The sequence below is a fragment of the Jaculus jaculus genome, chromosome 9, assembly GCF_020740685.1.
Source record: "Jaculus jaculus isolate mJacJac1 chromosome 9, mJacJac1.mat.Y.cur, whole genome shotgun sequence".
In the NCBI taxonomy this organism is placed as follows: domain Eukaryota; kingdom Metazoa; phylum Chordata; class Mammalia; order Rodentia; family Dipodidae; genus Jaculus; species Jaculus jaculus.
The window spans coordinates 87400732-87417940 of NC_059110.1; the positions used below are offsets into that span (position 1 = coordinate 87400732).

General features: G+C 46.7%; 1 protein-coding gene across 1 annotated transcript; it reads right to left on the minus strand.

The window, feature by feature from the left end:
- Positions 1-9855: 9855 nt before the first annotated feature.
- LOC101610167 (cyclin-Q) lies at positions 9856-11199 on the minus strand. The gene has a single exon (XM_045159539.1). The coding sequence runs from the start codon at positions 11197-11199 to the stop codon at positions 10288-10290; it is 912 nt and encodes a 303-aa protein (XP_045015474.1). The 3' UTR covers positions 9856-10287.
- Between the last annotated feature and the right edge of the window lie 6010 nt (positions 11200-17209).

Sequence of the window (17209 nt, forward strand, 5' to 3'; positions counted from 1 at the left end):
ATTGCCATGAGTTTGAGGCCAACCTGAGACTACATAGTGAATTCCAGGTCAGCCTGCCTGGACTAGAGTGAAACCCTACCTTGCAAAACCAGGAAAAAAAAAAACAACACCAAAAAACACCTTAAAATGTATTTATTTATTTAGTTGAGAGAAAGAGGCAGATAGAGAGAGAGAATGGGCATGCCAGGGTCTCTAGCCATTGCAAATGAACTCCAGACGCATACGACACATTGTGCATCTGGCTTATGTGGGTCCTGGGGAATCAAGTCTGGGTCCTTAGGTTTAACAGTTAAGGAACTTGCCTGCAAAACCTAAGGACCCAGGTTTAACTCCCCAGAACCCACGTAAACCAGATGCACAAGGTCACGCATGTACACACACAAAGTGGCACTTGCATCTGGAATTCGATTGCAATGGCTAGAGGCATGCCAATTCTCTTGAGGACACACACACTCTCTCTCTCTCATAAAAAAAAAACAAAAAATCTTTATCAACAGCTTCTATAAGTATAAACAATAAACCATGATAATTCCCCTCTTCCACTCCCATTCTCTCCCTCTCAAATCTACCCTCGACTGAATTTCCCCTCCCTTTCCAATTAGTCTCTCTTCTATTTTGATATTATCATCTTTTCCTCCTATTATGAAGGTCTTGTGTTTGTAGTGTCAGGCACTGAGAGGTCATGGATATCAACACCATTTTGTGTCTGGAAGAAGTCCTACCCTTTCGTTGGCTCTTTCATTCTTTCTGCCTCCTTATCCACAGTAGACACGTCTCAGTGCTGAACACTCCACTACCACTTTTTCTCAGCACCATGGTGACTTCTTTTTTTGGGGGGGGGGTTGGAGGTAGGGTTTCACTCTAGCCCAGGCTGATCTGGGATTCTGTATGTAGTATCAGGCTAGCCTCAAACTCACGGCGATCCTCCTACCTCTGCCTTTCAAGTGCTGGGATTAAAGGCGTGCACCACTATGCCCGGCCTAAGGTGACTTTTGAGTCATCCCAGTGGTCACCACCATCTGAAAAGAGAAGCTTCTCTAACCAAAAGTGAGAGTAGCACTAATATATGGATATAAGCATTTAAAAAATTGCTTCCAGGGAAGTTTGGTGAGCATAATAAATACATTTAGCCAGACAACAACAGGCGTTACTCCCCTAGGGCTCATGACCTCCACAGCCATCGTCTTTTGACTGGGTTTTCAGTATCAGGTGTGTATTCCCTCCTGTGGAGTTGGCCTCCAGTCCAATTAGAGAGTGGTCGGTTTCCCCCGTTACTGGCATGCCTCTCCTGTGGAACTGCATGCAGTGTGGCTTTTTCCAGCTTTCTGTCAGCTGGTCTCCATGGAGGAAGTTTTCAGCTCAGCTCCAGCAGGATTTCTCAGTGGCCTTACAGCCCAGGCATGTGGAGTCTTCAGCAATAGGGTCTTACCATCTAGCTCTGGTGAGAAACCAAGAGTCTTGGCAATGGCCCGTAACGTTTTGGGGGTATCAGGGACCTCCCTGGCCAACAACTCACTGGAAGGTGTCCCATCCCTATCACTGATGCAGCTTTTCTTGGCTAACTGGCCATTTTCCTGGGGAAGAGGTAGTCAGTTGCCTACAAGGACAGGAGGGTCACAGAGGGGAAGAATGGAAGGTTAGAAAATCATTTGGGTGATTTTATGAACTCTGGATTCAAATAGTGTTTCTTTGGGTCCCAGAAAACAAAATGTGACACAGAGCTTGTGTTCTAAGCTTTGGACAATGGTCATATTGAGAGACCTGGGAACCAGGCTCCTCATCAAGTTACTGAGAATCTCTGAAAGGACACTTAAGGATCCCCTTCAGATGTTGCCATGGAATGGGGCACCTGGGATGGGAGAGAACGTGAGTGATCGTATGATTGTTTTATGGGCATTTGAGACTTTCCCAGAAGTGCTGCATTAACTCACACAGGGATGCCTTTAGTAAGAGATTGAGGGGCCTGGGAGATGACTCAGCAGTTAAGGCACTTGCTTGTAAAGCCTAATGACCTGGGTTTGATTCCCCAGTCTCCACATAAAACCATATACACAAAGTGGTACATGCATCTGGAGTTTGTTTGCAATGGTTGGTAACCTTGGTGCACCCGTTGTCTCTCTCTCTCCTTACAAATAAATTTAAATTTTTTTAAAAAATAAGGGAGATTGAGGTCATGTGGGTAGTAAAAGTTAATGGGAAGCTGGGCATGGTGGCACACACCTTTAATCCCAGCACTCAGGAGAATCGCTGTGAGTTAGAGGACACCCTGAGAATACAGAGTGAGTTCCAGGTCAGCCTGGGCTAGAGTGAGACCCTACCTCAAAACACCAAAAAGCAAAAAAAAAAAAAAAAAAAAAACCAAAAAACAAAAAACTGTTAGTGGGGTCCCACATTACATTCACTTGGCTGAGACCTGACAGATAACATAATTGGATTCTTAATGTGTCTAGACCTCATTCTGTTCCCTAAAAGCAGGAACTGAATACAATGCTCAGCCCAGTGGGGGAGACCCAATAAAGATCTTTCGTCAATAACGGGGAATTCTCAGCTTCATAGGTCCCTAGCCCCACCTTCCATTCACCATTCCTCAGTTTCCACTTCTTTTCTAGGCCATGGTCCAGCCGTATTTCTACAAGGGCTACTATCCCTAGATCTTCTGCCCGCATTTATTGCTCAAGAAGTAGGTAAAAGAGATGGAATGATGGCTTGTTGGGTGATTTGTGAGGTACTGGCCTGAGAATTCACACACACACACACACACACACACACACTCTCTCTCTCTCTCTCTCTCTCTCTCACACTCACCTATTTCATCTAGTCCTCAAATATGTTGCCTGTATATGATAATGAGGACTCACATATTCAGACCATGAAGCCAAGTAAGGGTTTCAAGAGCCAAAGTCTTTTTTATTTTCCCAAATTTTTATTAACAACTTCCATGATTACAAAAAATATCCCATGGTAATACCTTCCCTCCCCCCACTTTCCCCTTTGAAACTCCATTCTCCACCATATACCCTCCCCATCTCAATCAGTCACTCTTTTATTTTGATGTTATGATCTTTCCCTCGTCTTATGATGGTCTTGTGTAGGTATTGTCAGGCACTGTGAGGTCATGGATATCCAGGCCATTTTGTGTCTGGGGGGAACACGTTGTAAGGAGTCCTACCCTTCCTTTGGCTCTTACATTCTTTCCGCCACCTCTTCCACATGAGACCCTGAGCCTTGGAAGGTGTGATAAAAATATTGCAGTACTGAGCAGTGTGGTCACTTCTTTCCAGCACCATGATGCCTTCTGAGTCATCCCAAGGTCACTGCCATTTGAAAAGAGAAGATTCTCTACCAAAAATGAGAGTAGCATTAATATAAGGGAATGAACATTAAGAGAAGTGCTTACTGGGCAGTTTGATAAGCATAGTATATGCATTTATCCAGACAGCAGCAGATGTTATACCCCTAGGGCTCATGACTACCCCTGTTTTAAGTTTTCAGTATCAGGGATGTATTCCCTCCCATGGAGCGGGCCTCCAGTCCAATTAGAGGGCAGTTGGTTTCCACCATGACAGACGTGTTACTATTGCACCCATTGGCTCATTTGGCCTGGCTGGCCAAATACAAAGCTTGCAGTGTCCACTGTTGAGTATCTTCACTGGTGATTTCTCTTTCTCTCATTGAACTGTATGCAGAATGGCTTCTTCCAGCTTTCTGTCAGCTGGTCTACATGGAAGAGGTTATCAGCTCAGTTCCAGCAGGATTTCTCAGTGGCCTTGCAGCCCAGGTATGTGGAGTCTTCAGCAATAGGGTCTTACCATCTATTCTTGGTGGGAAACCAAGGGCCTCGGCAATGGCCTTTTATGTTTTGGGGGCATCAGGGACCTCCCTGGCCAACAACTCACTGGAAGGTATCCCATCCCTGGCACTTAAAATTTTCTAACAACAATTTATGAGCCAAAGTCTTTTTGATATAACTTTTTATTTTATTTATTAATTTTTTAAAAAGATCTTATTTTTACTTATTTATTTATTAGAGATAGAGAGAGGGAGAGAGAGAGAGAGAATGAGAATGGGCACATTAGTGTCTCTATGCCATTGCAAACGAGCTCCAGATGCATGCGCCACCGTGTGCATCTTGCTTACATGGGACCTGGAGAATCAAACCTGGGTCCTTAGGCTTTGCAGGCATGCACCTTAACCGCTAAGCCATCTCTCCAGCCCCAAGAGCCAAAGTCTTTACATGCTTATACAATGGTTTAGATGAACCACTTACAATAAAATGAAAACCATCCATGATGTGACTAAAATTTGGGACCTCTTAGCCCACTCACTACCTGCAGTACTGTTGGAAGTGACCAAGCAGCCATCACCAGAGGGATTTTAAATCGAAAAGCAAAAACTGAGCTAGGCATGGTGACTCATGCCTGTAATCCTAGCACAAGCTAGGAAAACAAACAAACAAATAGGAAAGTGGTACATGCATCTGGAGTTTGTTTGTAATGATTGGCGACCTTGGTGTGCCCATTCTCTCTCTCTCTCAATCTCTGCTTGCAAAAAAATTTTTTTAGCTGGGCATGGTGGCACACGTCCTTAATCCCAGCACTTGGGAGGCAGAGGTAGGAAGATCACCATGAGTTTGAGGTCATTCTGAGACTACATAGTGAATTCCAGGCCAGCCTGGACTACAGTGAAACCCTACCTCTAAAATATAAACAGCAGCAGCAACAACAACAACAAAAGATATTTTTAAAAATAAGGGAGAAAAAAAAAAAAAAAGAAGTAGAGCTGGGTGTGGTGGCACATGCTTTTAATCCCAGCACTTGGGAGGCAGAGGTAGGAGGATCGCAGTGAGTTCAAGGCCACCCTGAGACTACAGAGTTAATTCCAGGTCAGCCTGGACCAGAGTGAGACCCTACCTCAAAAAAACAAAAACAAAAACAACAACAAAAAAAAAAAGAAGTAAAAATCAAGCAATTCCTTTTCTGTGTGTGGGACAGGGTCTGTTGTAGCTCAGACAATCTTCACTCTCTATCTTCCTGCCTCTGCCTTGAAATACTGGGGTTATGGACCTGCACCACCACACCAGGCCCCAAGCAATTGATTTCTATTTTTTTGAGAAAGACAGCTGCAAATGAACTCCAAATGCACGCACTACTTTGTGCATCTGGCTTTATGGGTCACTAGGCTTTGCAGGCAAGTGCCTTAACCACGGAACCTTCCCTCCAGCCCTAAGATTGCTTTTTCTACACAGTGAGTTCCAGGTCAGCCTGGACTAGAGTGAAACCCTACCTCAAAGACAAACCAAAAAAACAAACAAAAGAAAAATAAAACAGGACTGGTGAGATGGCTTAGCGGGTAAGGCATATGCCTGCAAAGCCTAAGGACCCAGGTTCAGGTTCTATTCTCCAGGTCCCACATAAGCCAGATGCACATGGTGGCGCATGTGTCTGGTGTTCGTTTGCAGTGGCCAGAGGCCCTGGTATGCCCATTCTCTCTCTGCCTCTCTCTCTCTGTCTGAAATAAATAAAATAGATAAATAAAATGTTTTGTTTAAAAAAAAAAACAAAAACAAAAACACAAAAGAAGAGAGAGACTGGGCATGCCAGGGCCTCCAGCCACTGCAAATGGACTCCAGATGCATGTGCCACTCTGCTTCTGGCTTTATGTGGGTACTGGGAAATCGAACCCAGGTCATTAGGTTTTGCAGACAAGTGCCTTAACAATCTGAACAACCTAAGATAGTTTTGTATAGGCAGTTATGAACAGAACCCCAAAGAAGTTAACAAGAAGATGCCATTCTATCCACCCTGGCAAAACTGGAACGTGCCTCTGTGCCTGGCTCATCCAAGATGGCTGTCTGTGACACTCCCTAGCAGGAAGTCAGTGACTCCCTAGCAGGAACTTCCGGCTTATTTCTCAATTGAGTCCCCCCCTTTGCATCAGCCCACTGAGTTCACCAACTAATCAGATCTTGACCTTGCCTCTTGAATCCACAAACCAATAAGGTCTCTTCTTACATACCTGGGTCTGTTAATAAGGCTCACCTTTAATGTCTGGTAGGAGGGTACTCCCATGGGCCAGGCCTCCGGCTTTCTTCCCCTGGGTCTCCCCTGGCTGAACACCCACCTAAGGCTGTGGAGAGCTCCCTTCTCAGCCAGGCTGGGAAGGGAAGAGCACTTCTCTTGGCCTGAGTAGTTTTCTGCTTGCCTTCTACTTTCTCACTTTTGACTACATGTTTGATTTTTCTTTGATCTCGGAGTCCTTCACTATTTCTGAATCCAGTCTGGTCTTTTTTCTGTTAAGGAGATCTTCTGGTTCTTAATTTAATTATTTATTTGAGAGACAGAGCACCAGGGCCTTCTGTCACTGCAGACGAACTCCAGATTCATGCATCACTTTGTACATCTGGCTTAGGTGGGTCTTGGGGAATTGAACCTGGATCCCTTGGCTTTGCAGGCAAGCACCATAACCGCTTAACCCTCCAGCCCCTTTGGTTCACATTTATGCTTAGCCTTGAGGTCGTGGGTGTATGAGCCTCTGTGATGGACGTTCTCGCCATCTCTCCTTCCAGCCAGGCAAGGAGGAATACTGTCCTCTGGCTTCAGTCTTTCAGTTAGCCTCTTCCCAGGATCTTAATGCCCCACCTCATAATTCACGTTTTCTCCCCTAAATAAACATAATAATTCATATTTTACTCTTCTGAGTATGTTTTATCAATTTTTTGCTAAATAGGATAAGGACCCAGAAGTTGAGGTTCACAGGCCTGGGGGACCTCTCCTGAACCCTAAAATCCTGCATCACCAATAAACTAGGTCTGAGAAGTTCCCAGGCCATGGGCAGATTTGGTACTATGGTGAATTGACAAGAGAAAAAAAAAAAATCTCTCCGAGGAGTCACCTGGACTATCCCAGGAATGGATTTCCAGGCCCAGAGCATACCTTTTTCATAATAGTGTGCCACTCCTTCCATACTTGGCTTTTTGTTGTTGTTGTTGTTTTGTTTTTGAGGTAAGGTCTTACTCTAGGCCAGGCTGACCTGGAATTCACTAGGTAGCTTCAAGCTGGCCTCAAATTCCCAGAGACCCTCCTACCTCAGCCTCGCTAGTGCTGGCACTAAAGGTGGGCCCTGCCATGCCCAGCACTCTTACCAAACTATCTCAGAGACTTGTTAACACTTGGCTGAGTTCACTCGAGCAAAACTCTGTTTTTCTTCTTGTCCCAAAGTCCACATGCATCTGCTCTCTTTGCCGTCTGGTTCCCTTCGCTCCTTCCTCAGTGATCCTAGCAGTGACATGCAGCAGTGTCCCCCAAGGGAAATCCTATTCGGGCCCCAACATATCCCACAGAGTCATTGAGCTTCTGCTTGTCGCCTAGCCACCTTCCTTGACAAGGCCACACTCCCCAGCTACCTGACTCGGGTCTGTCTTTCCAGGATAGCAGATCCCCGCCACCGGTGCAGGTGTCTCCCCCAAAGTCGGCCTTGTGACATTAGACAGCAGCCGGTACAGAAATCTGAAATGGCAGCTGTCTCTCATGGGCTGACTCACTCAGGGGAGCACCAGCCGGAACTGCTGTCATCTGGGGAAAGGTCCCTGGAGTCGGGAGGACCAACACTGTTAAAGCTCCAAGGCCAGGCTGAGCTTTTCTCAAAAGAAACAGAGGCGCCAGGCTTTGCCGTCACTCCCACATTTCTTCCTCACAATCCAGCTCCGGAAAGTAACTTGCGGAGGGTCGCACAGGTGCGCAGGGTGTGGTGGAGTCTGGCAGACCACAGATTTGCCATGGAAGCTTCTCGAGCGTGGGACAGGGAGTCCTGAGTATAGGAGCTTCCCGTGCTTCACAGAGCAAGCCTGTCAACCACCAAGCAGGCTGAAGACAAGCCCACGCGTCCTCTCCGCCATAGGCACCAGAGACTACTGACCTATCATTACCGCCTGATCACAGGGGCTGCCATCCCACACCAACAAGGAAAATTCTATTCATTCCCAAGCTCTCCTCCTTCAAGTCAGAGTCCTGGATGACTTGGTTTTCAGTTCTTTCTCTAGCCAACGACTAACTTGCTGCTGTCCCACTTATTTGTTTGGGCCTCAGTTTTCCAGACACATGTGTATGTGCATGAATGATAAATGTGTGTGTATATATGTGTGTGTGTGTATGTATGTAATTAAAAAAAATTTTTTTTTGAGACAGGGTCTCAGTCTAGCCCAGGCTAAACTAGAACTCACTCTGTATTCCCAGGCTAGACTTGATCCTCCTTCCTTTGCCTCCAGAGTGCTGGGATTCAAGGCGGGTACCACCACACATGGGTGTAATTTTATTTTTGAGGCAATCTTACTCTAGTCTAGGTTGGCTTAGGATCCTACTGCCTCCATTTTCTCTGTGCAAGGTTAGCACACCATGCCCAGCCCTTTACCTGGTATTCAAAAGGGCCCTCACTTTGCACTGATGCCATCAATGAGGACCCAGCAGCAACTTTGGCACAGGTGTATTCTGTTTAAGGGAAGCTCCTTGTGTGAAAACTTATGGAGATAAAAAACTATGATGGTGATTCTTTTTAAAAAGACATCTGTGAGGACAGACAGGCAAGACCTCACTATAAAAATCGTGGGCCCGTTGATCCCAGCACTCGGGAGACAGAGGTAGGAGGATCTCCATGAGTTCGAGGCCATCCTGAGACTACATAGTGAATTCTAGGTCAGCCTGGGCCAGAGTGAGACCATACCTCAAATAAACAAAAATAATTTTTTTTTTTTAAAAAAGATCATGAGCTGCGCCTGAGGAAGACTACAAACAATAAAGAGCTGTAACAAACAAAAGACAGAAAATTATACCTTAGTTACAAAATTATGCATTGAAACCAAATTACATTTTGATTTTTGTGTTTTCCTTTATCTATTCCTTTTTTAATGACTATTTGAATACATCTCTTTGAATCTTTTTTTTTTTTTTTTAACTTTTTTGATGCAGGGTCTCATTCTAACCCAGGCTGACCTGCAACTATGTAATCTCAAGGTGGCCTTGAATTCATGGCAATCCTCCTACCTCTGCCACCTGAGACTACAGGTGTGTGCCACCACACCCGGCTCTTTGAATCCATTTAAAAAATTTTACTTATTTATTTGAAAGAAAGGTGGAGGGGGGGAGGGAATGGGTACACCAGGGCCTCCACATGCTGCAAACAAACTCCAGACAAATGTATCACCTTCTGTATCTGGCTTATGTGGGTCCTGGGGAATTGAACCTGGGTCCTTCAGCCTTACAGGCAAGTGCCTTCATCTCTCCAGCCCTGAATCAATGTTTTTAAATATATATATATATATATATATATATATATATATATATATATTTGAGAGGCAGGACGAAAGAGGGAGAGAGAGAATGGTCAACCCAGGGCCCTCATCCACTGCAAAAAACTCCAGATGTATGTGCCACTTTGTGCATCTGGCTTAGGTAGGTACTAGGGAATCAAACCTGGGTCCTTAGGTTTCACAGGCAAGCGCCTTAACTAGCTACTGAGCCCATTTTTTTAAAAATGTTTATTTTGCCTTCGTGTGCTGCAAATGAATACCAGACCCTTGCACCACTTTTTGCATCTGGCTTTATTAGGGTGATGGGAAGTTGAACCCCAGCTCAGCTGGCTTTGCAAACAAGTGCTTTTGATCACTCAACCATCTCCCCAGCCACGTGAATCCTATTTTTTCAGCCTATCTGATGCTTTATCCACAAATCCTCTATAGGTATGTTTTAGTGGTTGAATCATACTCTACTTATAGATGTATCATAAGCAACTATTCCCCCAATGCTGATAACTTATTTTCCAGTATTCCGCCCATTATAACTAAATAATACTACAAAGCAGACCTTTGTGCATTAAACTTTTCCCATATGTTTATTTGTAAAATTCATTATACAAAATAAGATTCTATACGTTTCACATTCATACTTCTATAAATCTGGCTTAAACCAAAACGCCCTTGGGATGCTCAGTCTTATCAGTGCTTCAACCTTCCTGGCGGGAACTTCTCACTCCCACTGCCGTTGTCCACGTGTCTACGGCAGCCCTCTCAAGGGACAAAAGCAGATGCAGCCTTTCAGGAAGTTGTGCGGGTGAGCTCCTGTCCTGTCCCCACGGCAGCAGCTTTTGGGCCAGCATCTCATTACTTTCATCAGCAGCCCAAGGAATCCTTCAAGGCGGTACCCTGGAGACATGTTGTCACAGAGACATGGGGTGGCACCATACCCAGGTAGCTTGATCGTCCCCAGCTTTCTCGCTGTTCGGGCCTGGGTCAAGGCCTTAGGGGATCTCAGTGTCCATGGCATAGATCTGAATGAGATCAGACACAATATTATCAATGATAGGCTTGGTAAGGTCGTCACTAAACACCTGCCACCATGGCTTCTGGGCCTCGCCCTCGGCGGGCACCTCGACTCCATAGACCTGCAGGGCCAGGTAGAGCACCGCTACGGCCAGGTGCTGAGCCTGGAAGCGGAGGCACAGCCCCCCGTGGTAGCTGTCGCGCAACAGGGCCCAGGCGGTGACGGAAATGGGGGTTCGCTGCCAGCTGTATCGATTCAGCCAGTTCTTGAGCGAAATGAGGTAGTGGAGCAGGTACTTGTGGGGGTGCTGGAAGGAGACCTGAAAGCGCAGAACTCTCAGCATGAGAAGCTCACACTGCACGATGCTGTCTCGGAGCTCCCAGAAGCGCGAGTCCAGCTCCAGAGGCTCGCTGCTCGGGTTAAAGTACCTGTGCGACACGTTGATGATGTCACGGGTACGCAGGTGTTGCTCCTCCACTTTGCCAGCCAGGTAGATGGAGGACATGGCGACTAGGTAGAGGTCGTAAGCCTCCAGGTTGATCTCGCAGAAGAACTTGTGGTAGATGGTGCAAGCGGTGGCGATGGGGATCGACTGCATCCCCAGCTTGACGCCCGCCTCCATGATGAAGCGGGTGACTCGGAAGTGCACCCTCGCCTCGGGCGCCGGCCGCCCCTCGGCCTGCAGCGCCGCTGCCCCTCCTCCGCTGCCGCTGCCGCTGCCGCCGCCGCTGGCGTCCGCGCGAACCGCCTCCATGAGGCCCACGCCGCGGCCCGACCGGAAGGAGAAGCGCGCCGGCGCGCGGAGGCAGGCTCGGGGGCGGGCCTCGCGCAGGGGGGCGTGGCCTCCGAACGCCCCGCCCCCGCCGCGCCCCGCCGCGCCCGCCCGCATCCCGGCCAGGCATGCTCACCCCAAGTGCCCTTTTCCTACGTTTTACTTCCTAAAGATAGGCCTATCAGGACGTGTGAGCTGGAGTCCAGGAAGTGATATTTTTAAGACTTTTTTTTTTTTTTTTTTTTTGCTTTTCCGAGGTAGGATTTCACTCTAGCTCAGGCTGACCTGGAGTTCACTTTGTATTTCTCAGGGTGGCCTCGAACTCACAGTGATCCTTCTACCTCTGCCTCTGAGTGCTGGGATTAAAGGCGTGTGTCACCATGCCTGGCACTTTTTAAGACTTTTTAAAGGGGTTACCATTAAAATAAATAAATGAATAAATAAATAAATAAATAAATAAATGTATGTATGTGTGTGTGTATATATATATATATATATATATATATATATATATATATATATATTATTTTTATTTATTTATTTGAGAGAGACAGATACAGAAATAGGCAGGTAGAGAGAGGGAGAGAGGGAGAATGGGTACGCCAGGGCCTCCAGCCACTGCAAACGAACTCCAGACTTGTGTGCCCCCTTGTGCATCTGGTTAATGTGGGTCCTGGGGAGTCGAACCTGGGTCCTTTGGCTTTGCAGGCAAGTGCCTTAACCACTAAGCCATCTCTTCAGCCCTAAAAACATACATTTTTTTATTTATTTGTGACAGACAGAGATAGAATGGGCGCACCAGGGCCTCCAGCCACTGCAAAGGAACTGCACAAGCTTGCACCACCATATTGCATCTGGCTTGTGTGGGTCCTGGGTAATTGACCCTGGTCCTTAGGCTTTGCAGGCAAATCCCTTAACTGCTAAGCCACTCCTCCAGCCCCCGTTTCTGACTTGGGGTTTTTTTCCTCATGGCTCTTGAGAATCCAGACTCAGGATTTAGACTGCCTGAGGTTCCTGCATTCACATCTAGGAGCTTGGACACCTGGTTCCTTATCTACAAGTTGGGGTTGGGGACCTCGCCCTCCTCACAGGACTTGTGACAGTGAGTGAACAAGTGATGAAGGCAGAGCTTAGTGCTCGGCACTGAGTGTGTTTTTGGTGTGTGTGAATGATGTGTTTGTGTACACGCGTAGGTGCTTTGGTGGCACATGAAAGCCAGAAATCTACGTTGGGGCCAGCCGTGGTGGTGCATGCCTTTAGTCCCAGCCCTGGGGAGGCAGAGGTGGTAGGACTGCCATGAGTTCAAGGCCACCCTGCGTGAGACTACATAGTGAATTCCAGGTCTGCCCCTGGGCTGGAGTGAGACCCTACCTTGGCAAACAAACAAAAACATAATTTAAAAAGAAAGAAGAAAAGAGAGCGATGTTGGGTTTTGTTCCTTGCCTGCCTAGGGTTTCTCGTTCACCGCGCCTGTGTACAGGCTGGCCACAGGAAGTGTCTCCAGTCTGTGCCTCTCGTCACAGTTCCCACCACAGCTTCCAGCTTTTTTTTTTTTTTTTTAAATTTATTTATTTATTTATTTGAGAGCGACAGACACAGAGAGAAAGACAGATAGAGGGAGAGAGAGAGAATGGGCGCGCCAGGGCTTCCAGCCTCTGCAAACGAACTCCAGACGCGTGCGCCCCCTTGTGCATCTGGCTAACGTGGGACCTGGGGAACCGAGCCTCGAACCGGGGTCCTTAGGCTTCACAGGCAAGCGCTTAACCGCTAAGCCATCTCTCCAGCCCCATCTTTTTTTTTTTTAAATTTTTTGTTTACTTTTATTTATTATTTGAGAGACAGAAAGAGAAAGAGGCAGAGAGAGAGAAAGAGAGAGAGAGAGAGGGAGAGAATGGGCGCGCCAGGGCCTCCAGCCACTGCAAACGAACTCCAAATGCGTGCGCCCCCTTGTGCATCTGGCTTACGTGGGTCCTGGGGAATCGAGCCTTGAACCGGGGTCCTTAGGCTTCACAGGCAAGTGCTTAACCGCTAAGCCATCTCTCCAGGCCAGCTTCCAGCTTTTAAGTGAGGTCTCAGGATCCTAAGTCAGGTCCTCCCGCTTGCCCAGCAAGCGCTTTATCCACGGGACCATCTTTCCTAGCCCCGTTTTTTTGTTTGTTTTGTTTTTGGGATGGGATTTCCCCACACAGACCAGGCTGACTTTGAACTTGAGATACTCCTGTCTCAACCTCCCAAGTGCTGGGAATGGAAATAAGTGCACTCCACACCTGGCTCATAAAACTTAGATCTTGTTAATTTATCTTTGGTTAATAACGATAACCTTTTTCACTTTATTGTCTCTTTATGTGCATGAATTAAGGCATATTACTCTAATGAAAAAAATAAGCTATAAAGACTCACTCTAAAAAGGAGTCCTTTTGCCTGTGTCTTAAGGATCCTACCAGATGTGGACTTTAATGGGATTCACCTAACCACCAAGAAAAGCAGCTACGAATGCCCTATAATTTCTACATGTCTCTCCAGTAAACTGCTCATAGGATCTATCTTCATTCTGTTACCTTCCTTTTCTAAAAACACACTTTATTTTTATTTATTGATTTATTAGCAAGATGAGAGAGGGAGAGAGAATGCATGTGTTAGGGCCTCTAGCAACTGCAAACAAATGCCGGACACATGCATCGCCATGTGCAACTGGTTTATGTAGGTTCTGGGAAATCATACCCAGGTTCTTAGGCTTGCCAGGCAAGTGCCTTAACAGCTAAGCCATCTCTCCAGCCCTATTTTCCCACAAGACTGTATTCGTTTCAGTATGTATGTGTGGTATGTGTAGATACATGTTCTTGGGGGGGGGATATGTACGTGTGCAGGTGCAGGTGTAGGCCAGAGGTTGACACCAGGTATCTTCAATGACCACACCTTAGAGACAAAGTCTCTCACTGAACCTGGTGTTCACGGGCTGGACCAGCCAGCAAGCCCCAGGGATCCCCAGTGCTGGGATTATTTTTGTTTGTTTGTTTGTTTTTTTGGTTTTTCAAGGTAGGGTCTCGCTCTAGCCCAGGTTGATCTGGAATTCACTATGTAGTCTCAGGGTGGCCTCGAACTCACAGCAATCCTCCTACCTCTGCCTCACCATTGCTGGGATTAAAGGTGTGTGCCACCATGCCCGGCTTACACCTAACTTTTATGTGCGTGCTTGGGAATCCAAGCTCAGGTCCTCACGCTTATAGCAGGCACTTTGCTGACTGAGCCATCTCCCTGGCCTAAGACTCTATGACTTTTATTATGCCCAGATCCTGTTAGAACAGGTCACCAATGGTGGAGCAAATTCCAAGACAAAACTGGACTGATTTTCCAGAATGGCCTGGCACTGTGGACCTCTTTAGGAGCTCACTGTTTTGTAAAATGCGATTTCCAAGGCTGCTAGGGGCTGCTTTAGCCCTGTAGGCAGGAGCACGGAGCAGCCTGTGCCTGCTGCAGCCTCCCCCCTGCTGACAGTGTCTGTATATCCATTTCTTGTCTTGTAATTATGTCTGCTGTAGTAATTAGCCCCTTCATATCAATGAAGCCAAATTTCCATGGGTAATGGAGTGGAGACCCAGTATATGAGACGAATTGAAATGTGGTGGCGTTGGCAGGTGGTGGTCTCCCAGGTCCCCTTGGGGACAGACAAGATAACCCTCTGCATGCCGAGGCCTGTGGTGGGGCTAGAGCGGGGCGCTCTGCTCTCCCCACACTCTGCCACCCCCTCCCCAGTGCCTTCTCCTGTCTTTCCTTGACTAAGGGCACATTCTGTCCATCTGCTCAGGTGAAAAATCAAGCCATCAGTGGCACCCTAGGGAACACCAGGACCTGCCTGCCAGAAGCTCTGTGTGTGGTGCTCAGGAGAAGGAGCCTCAGGAACGCTCCAAGGTTATGCTCTGCAGGCCTCCTTCCTCTGGGGATTTGCTCTTGAACACTCCTCTTCCTCAGAGCCCTGAGCTGCACAAAGGCATTTTAGGACCTCGGTGTTACTGCAGTTGTTAAAGCCGGAGCCTGGGCCTAATAGTCTACACCCAGCCACCCAGTCTCAATAGACCAATTAAATAGACAAGTAATTGTGAGAAGCAGAAAAAGGAGATTTATTCAATGTAGCCACACTGGGAAGAGGGACAAATAAAGATGCCTGGTGTCTGCCCCCTCCCCGCAAGTCTGTCTTGGAGGTCTTGATGTGAGGTTTAAAGAGGGCAAGAAGTATATGGAACTGATCAGTCCTGGTCAATGTGTAGTCCTGTCCATCAAAGACCTAGCGCCTCTCAGCTCCAGTGTGTCCTGCAAAGTGCACTGACAAGTTGTCAGAATGGTGTGAAGTCTCTTCCCAGAAGACAGGAGCCTCCTCTGGCTCCTGTGAGGGCCCCAGTCTTTTCCTTCTCCAGGCGTGAGACTCCTAGAGAAATTCCAGGTTCTTGGGATGCATTATCTCAGTAGTCTGATACCAAAAGGAAGGTGGTCTCTTTAGAATATATTCACTTCTGCCAAGGTAGTTGCACCAGGAGCTCAGAAGCCAGAGTCCAGAGCCATCTCTGGGGGACACATTTGTGGGTGCTGGGGAGAGATGCAGGCTTGTAGCCTCAAAGAGAACCCACTCTTGCAACAAAGAACACCCCTTCCTTAAATCACCCATCTCGGTCTTCTTTTCTGTCCTTTTTTAAAAAAAATGATTTTTTTTTTCTGTCCCTTTTTATACTCACCCTTCCCCTCCCTGGTATTTCCCTTTATCAAGTTATGCTTGGAGTACCCATTATGCTGTGACTACTTCACAGAGAATGAGGTGGACAGACTTTTAGGAAAACTAAGAGGACATTGGATCAGATTAGCCTCCACTTTTCTTTTTTTTTTTCAGTTTTCGAGGTAGAGTCTCACTCTAGCCCAGGCTGACCTGGAATTCACTATGTTGTCTGTTATTTATTTGAGAGAGAGAATCTGTGCATCAGGGCCTCCAGCCACTGCAAACGAACTCCAGACACATGCGCCACCATGTGCATATGGCTTACCTGGATACTGGGGAATTGGACCTGGGTCCTTAGGCTTTTCAGGCAAGTGCCTTAACTGCTAAGCCATCTCTCCAGCACCCCTTTTTCTCGGGACAGGGTCGTATGTAGCCCAGATTGGACTTAAAGTCATGTTCCTCCTGACTTTGTCTCTCAAGTGCTGGGATTACAAGCATGCACCATTAACTCGTGATTTCCTCGAATCTTTCAGCAAGCTACTTAACTATTGCTGCTGAGTCCCTTAGATTTCTGATGTGTAAAATGGAGATAGCACATTGGATTGAGGAGGCAAACTATGTCTCATTTCTGGGAATTCCCAGAATTTCTAGGTAAGTGCTGGTTTTTCAATAACTTCTCTGGGGAAGCATGTATAAGGCATGTTGATATGTTGTGTATGCATCCCAACTCCACACACATACTGTATAGGAAGTAAAACTACCATAAAGATGATAAGTGGGAGGGGCTGAAAACGTGGCTCAGTGGTAAAGGCATTTGCCTGAAAAGCCTAACAACCTGAGTTCGATTCCTCAGTACCCACATAAAGCCAGATGCTCAGTGGCACATGCATCTGGGGTTCAGCAGCAACTGCTGGGAGGCCCTGGCGCACCCACTTTCCCTCTGTCTCTGCTTGCAAATAAGTAAATAAATAAAGTTGATAAGAAGTATATGAAACTGTCATAACTAAACCCATTATTTTGGATACTAATTAAAAAAATTACTAGTAGATAACAAGGACCCTAAAGAATTAGAATTTCTCCTGGAAATTCCAGACCCGGAGTGAGATAGATAGGCTGGAGGAACTGTCTTCATGGAAAGATTTATCTCAGAGTTCTGATAAAACTTATCTCGGAGCTAAATCTACATATACATACTTCCTGGCTTTGTTTCACCTTTTCTATAAATTGTAAAAATACTATAAGCAAGGTTGAGAGAAGCTGAGAAATTTTCTCTCCCCAGCTCTGGCCCAAGCTGTAAACAAATCCATTTCCTTTCATCAATTCCTGTAAAGCAGAAAGCATGGAGCCAGAGATTCTGGGAATAGGAGTGACTACTTACTAATCACTTCCTCTGTGCTAGAACCTGTTTAGGCCTTGTGTAGC

Coding starts and splice junctions, on each gene's coding strand:
- LOC101610167 (XM_045159539.1), bottom strand. CDS start 11,199: ATGCGGGCGGGCGCGGCGGGGCGCGGCGGGGGCGGGGCGTTCGGAGGC.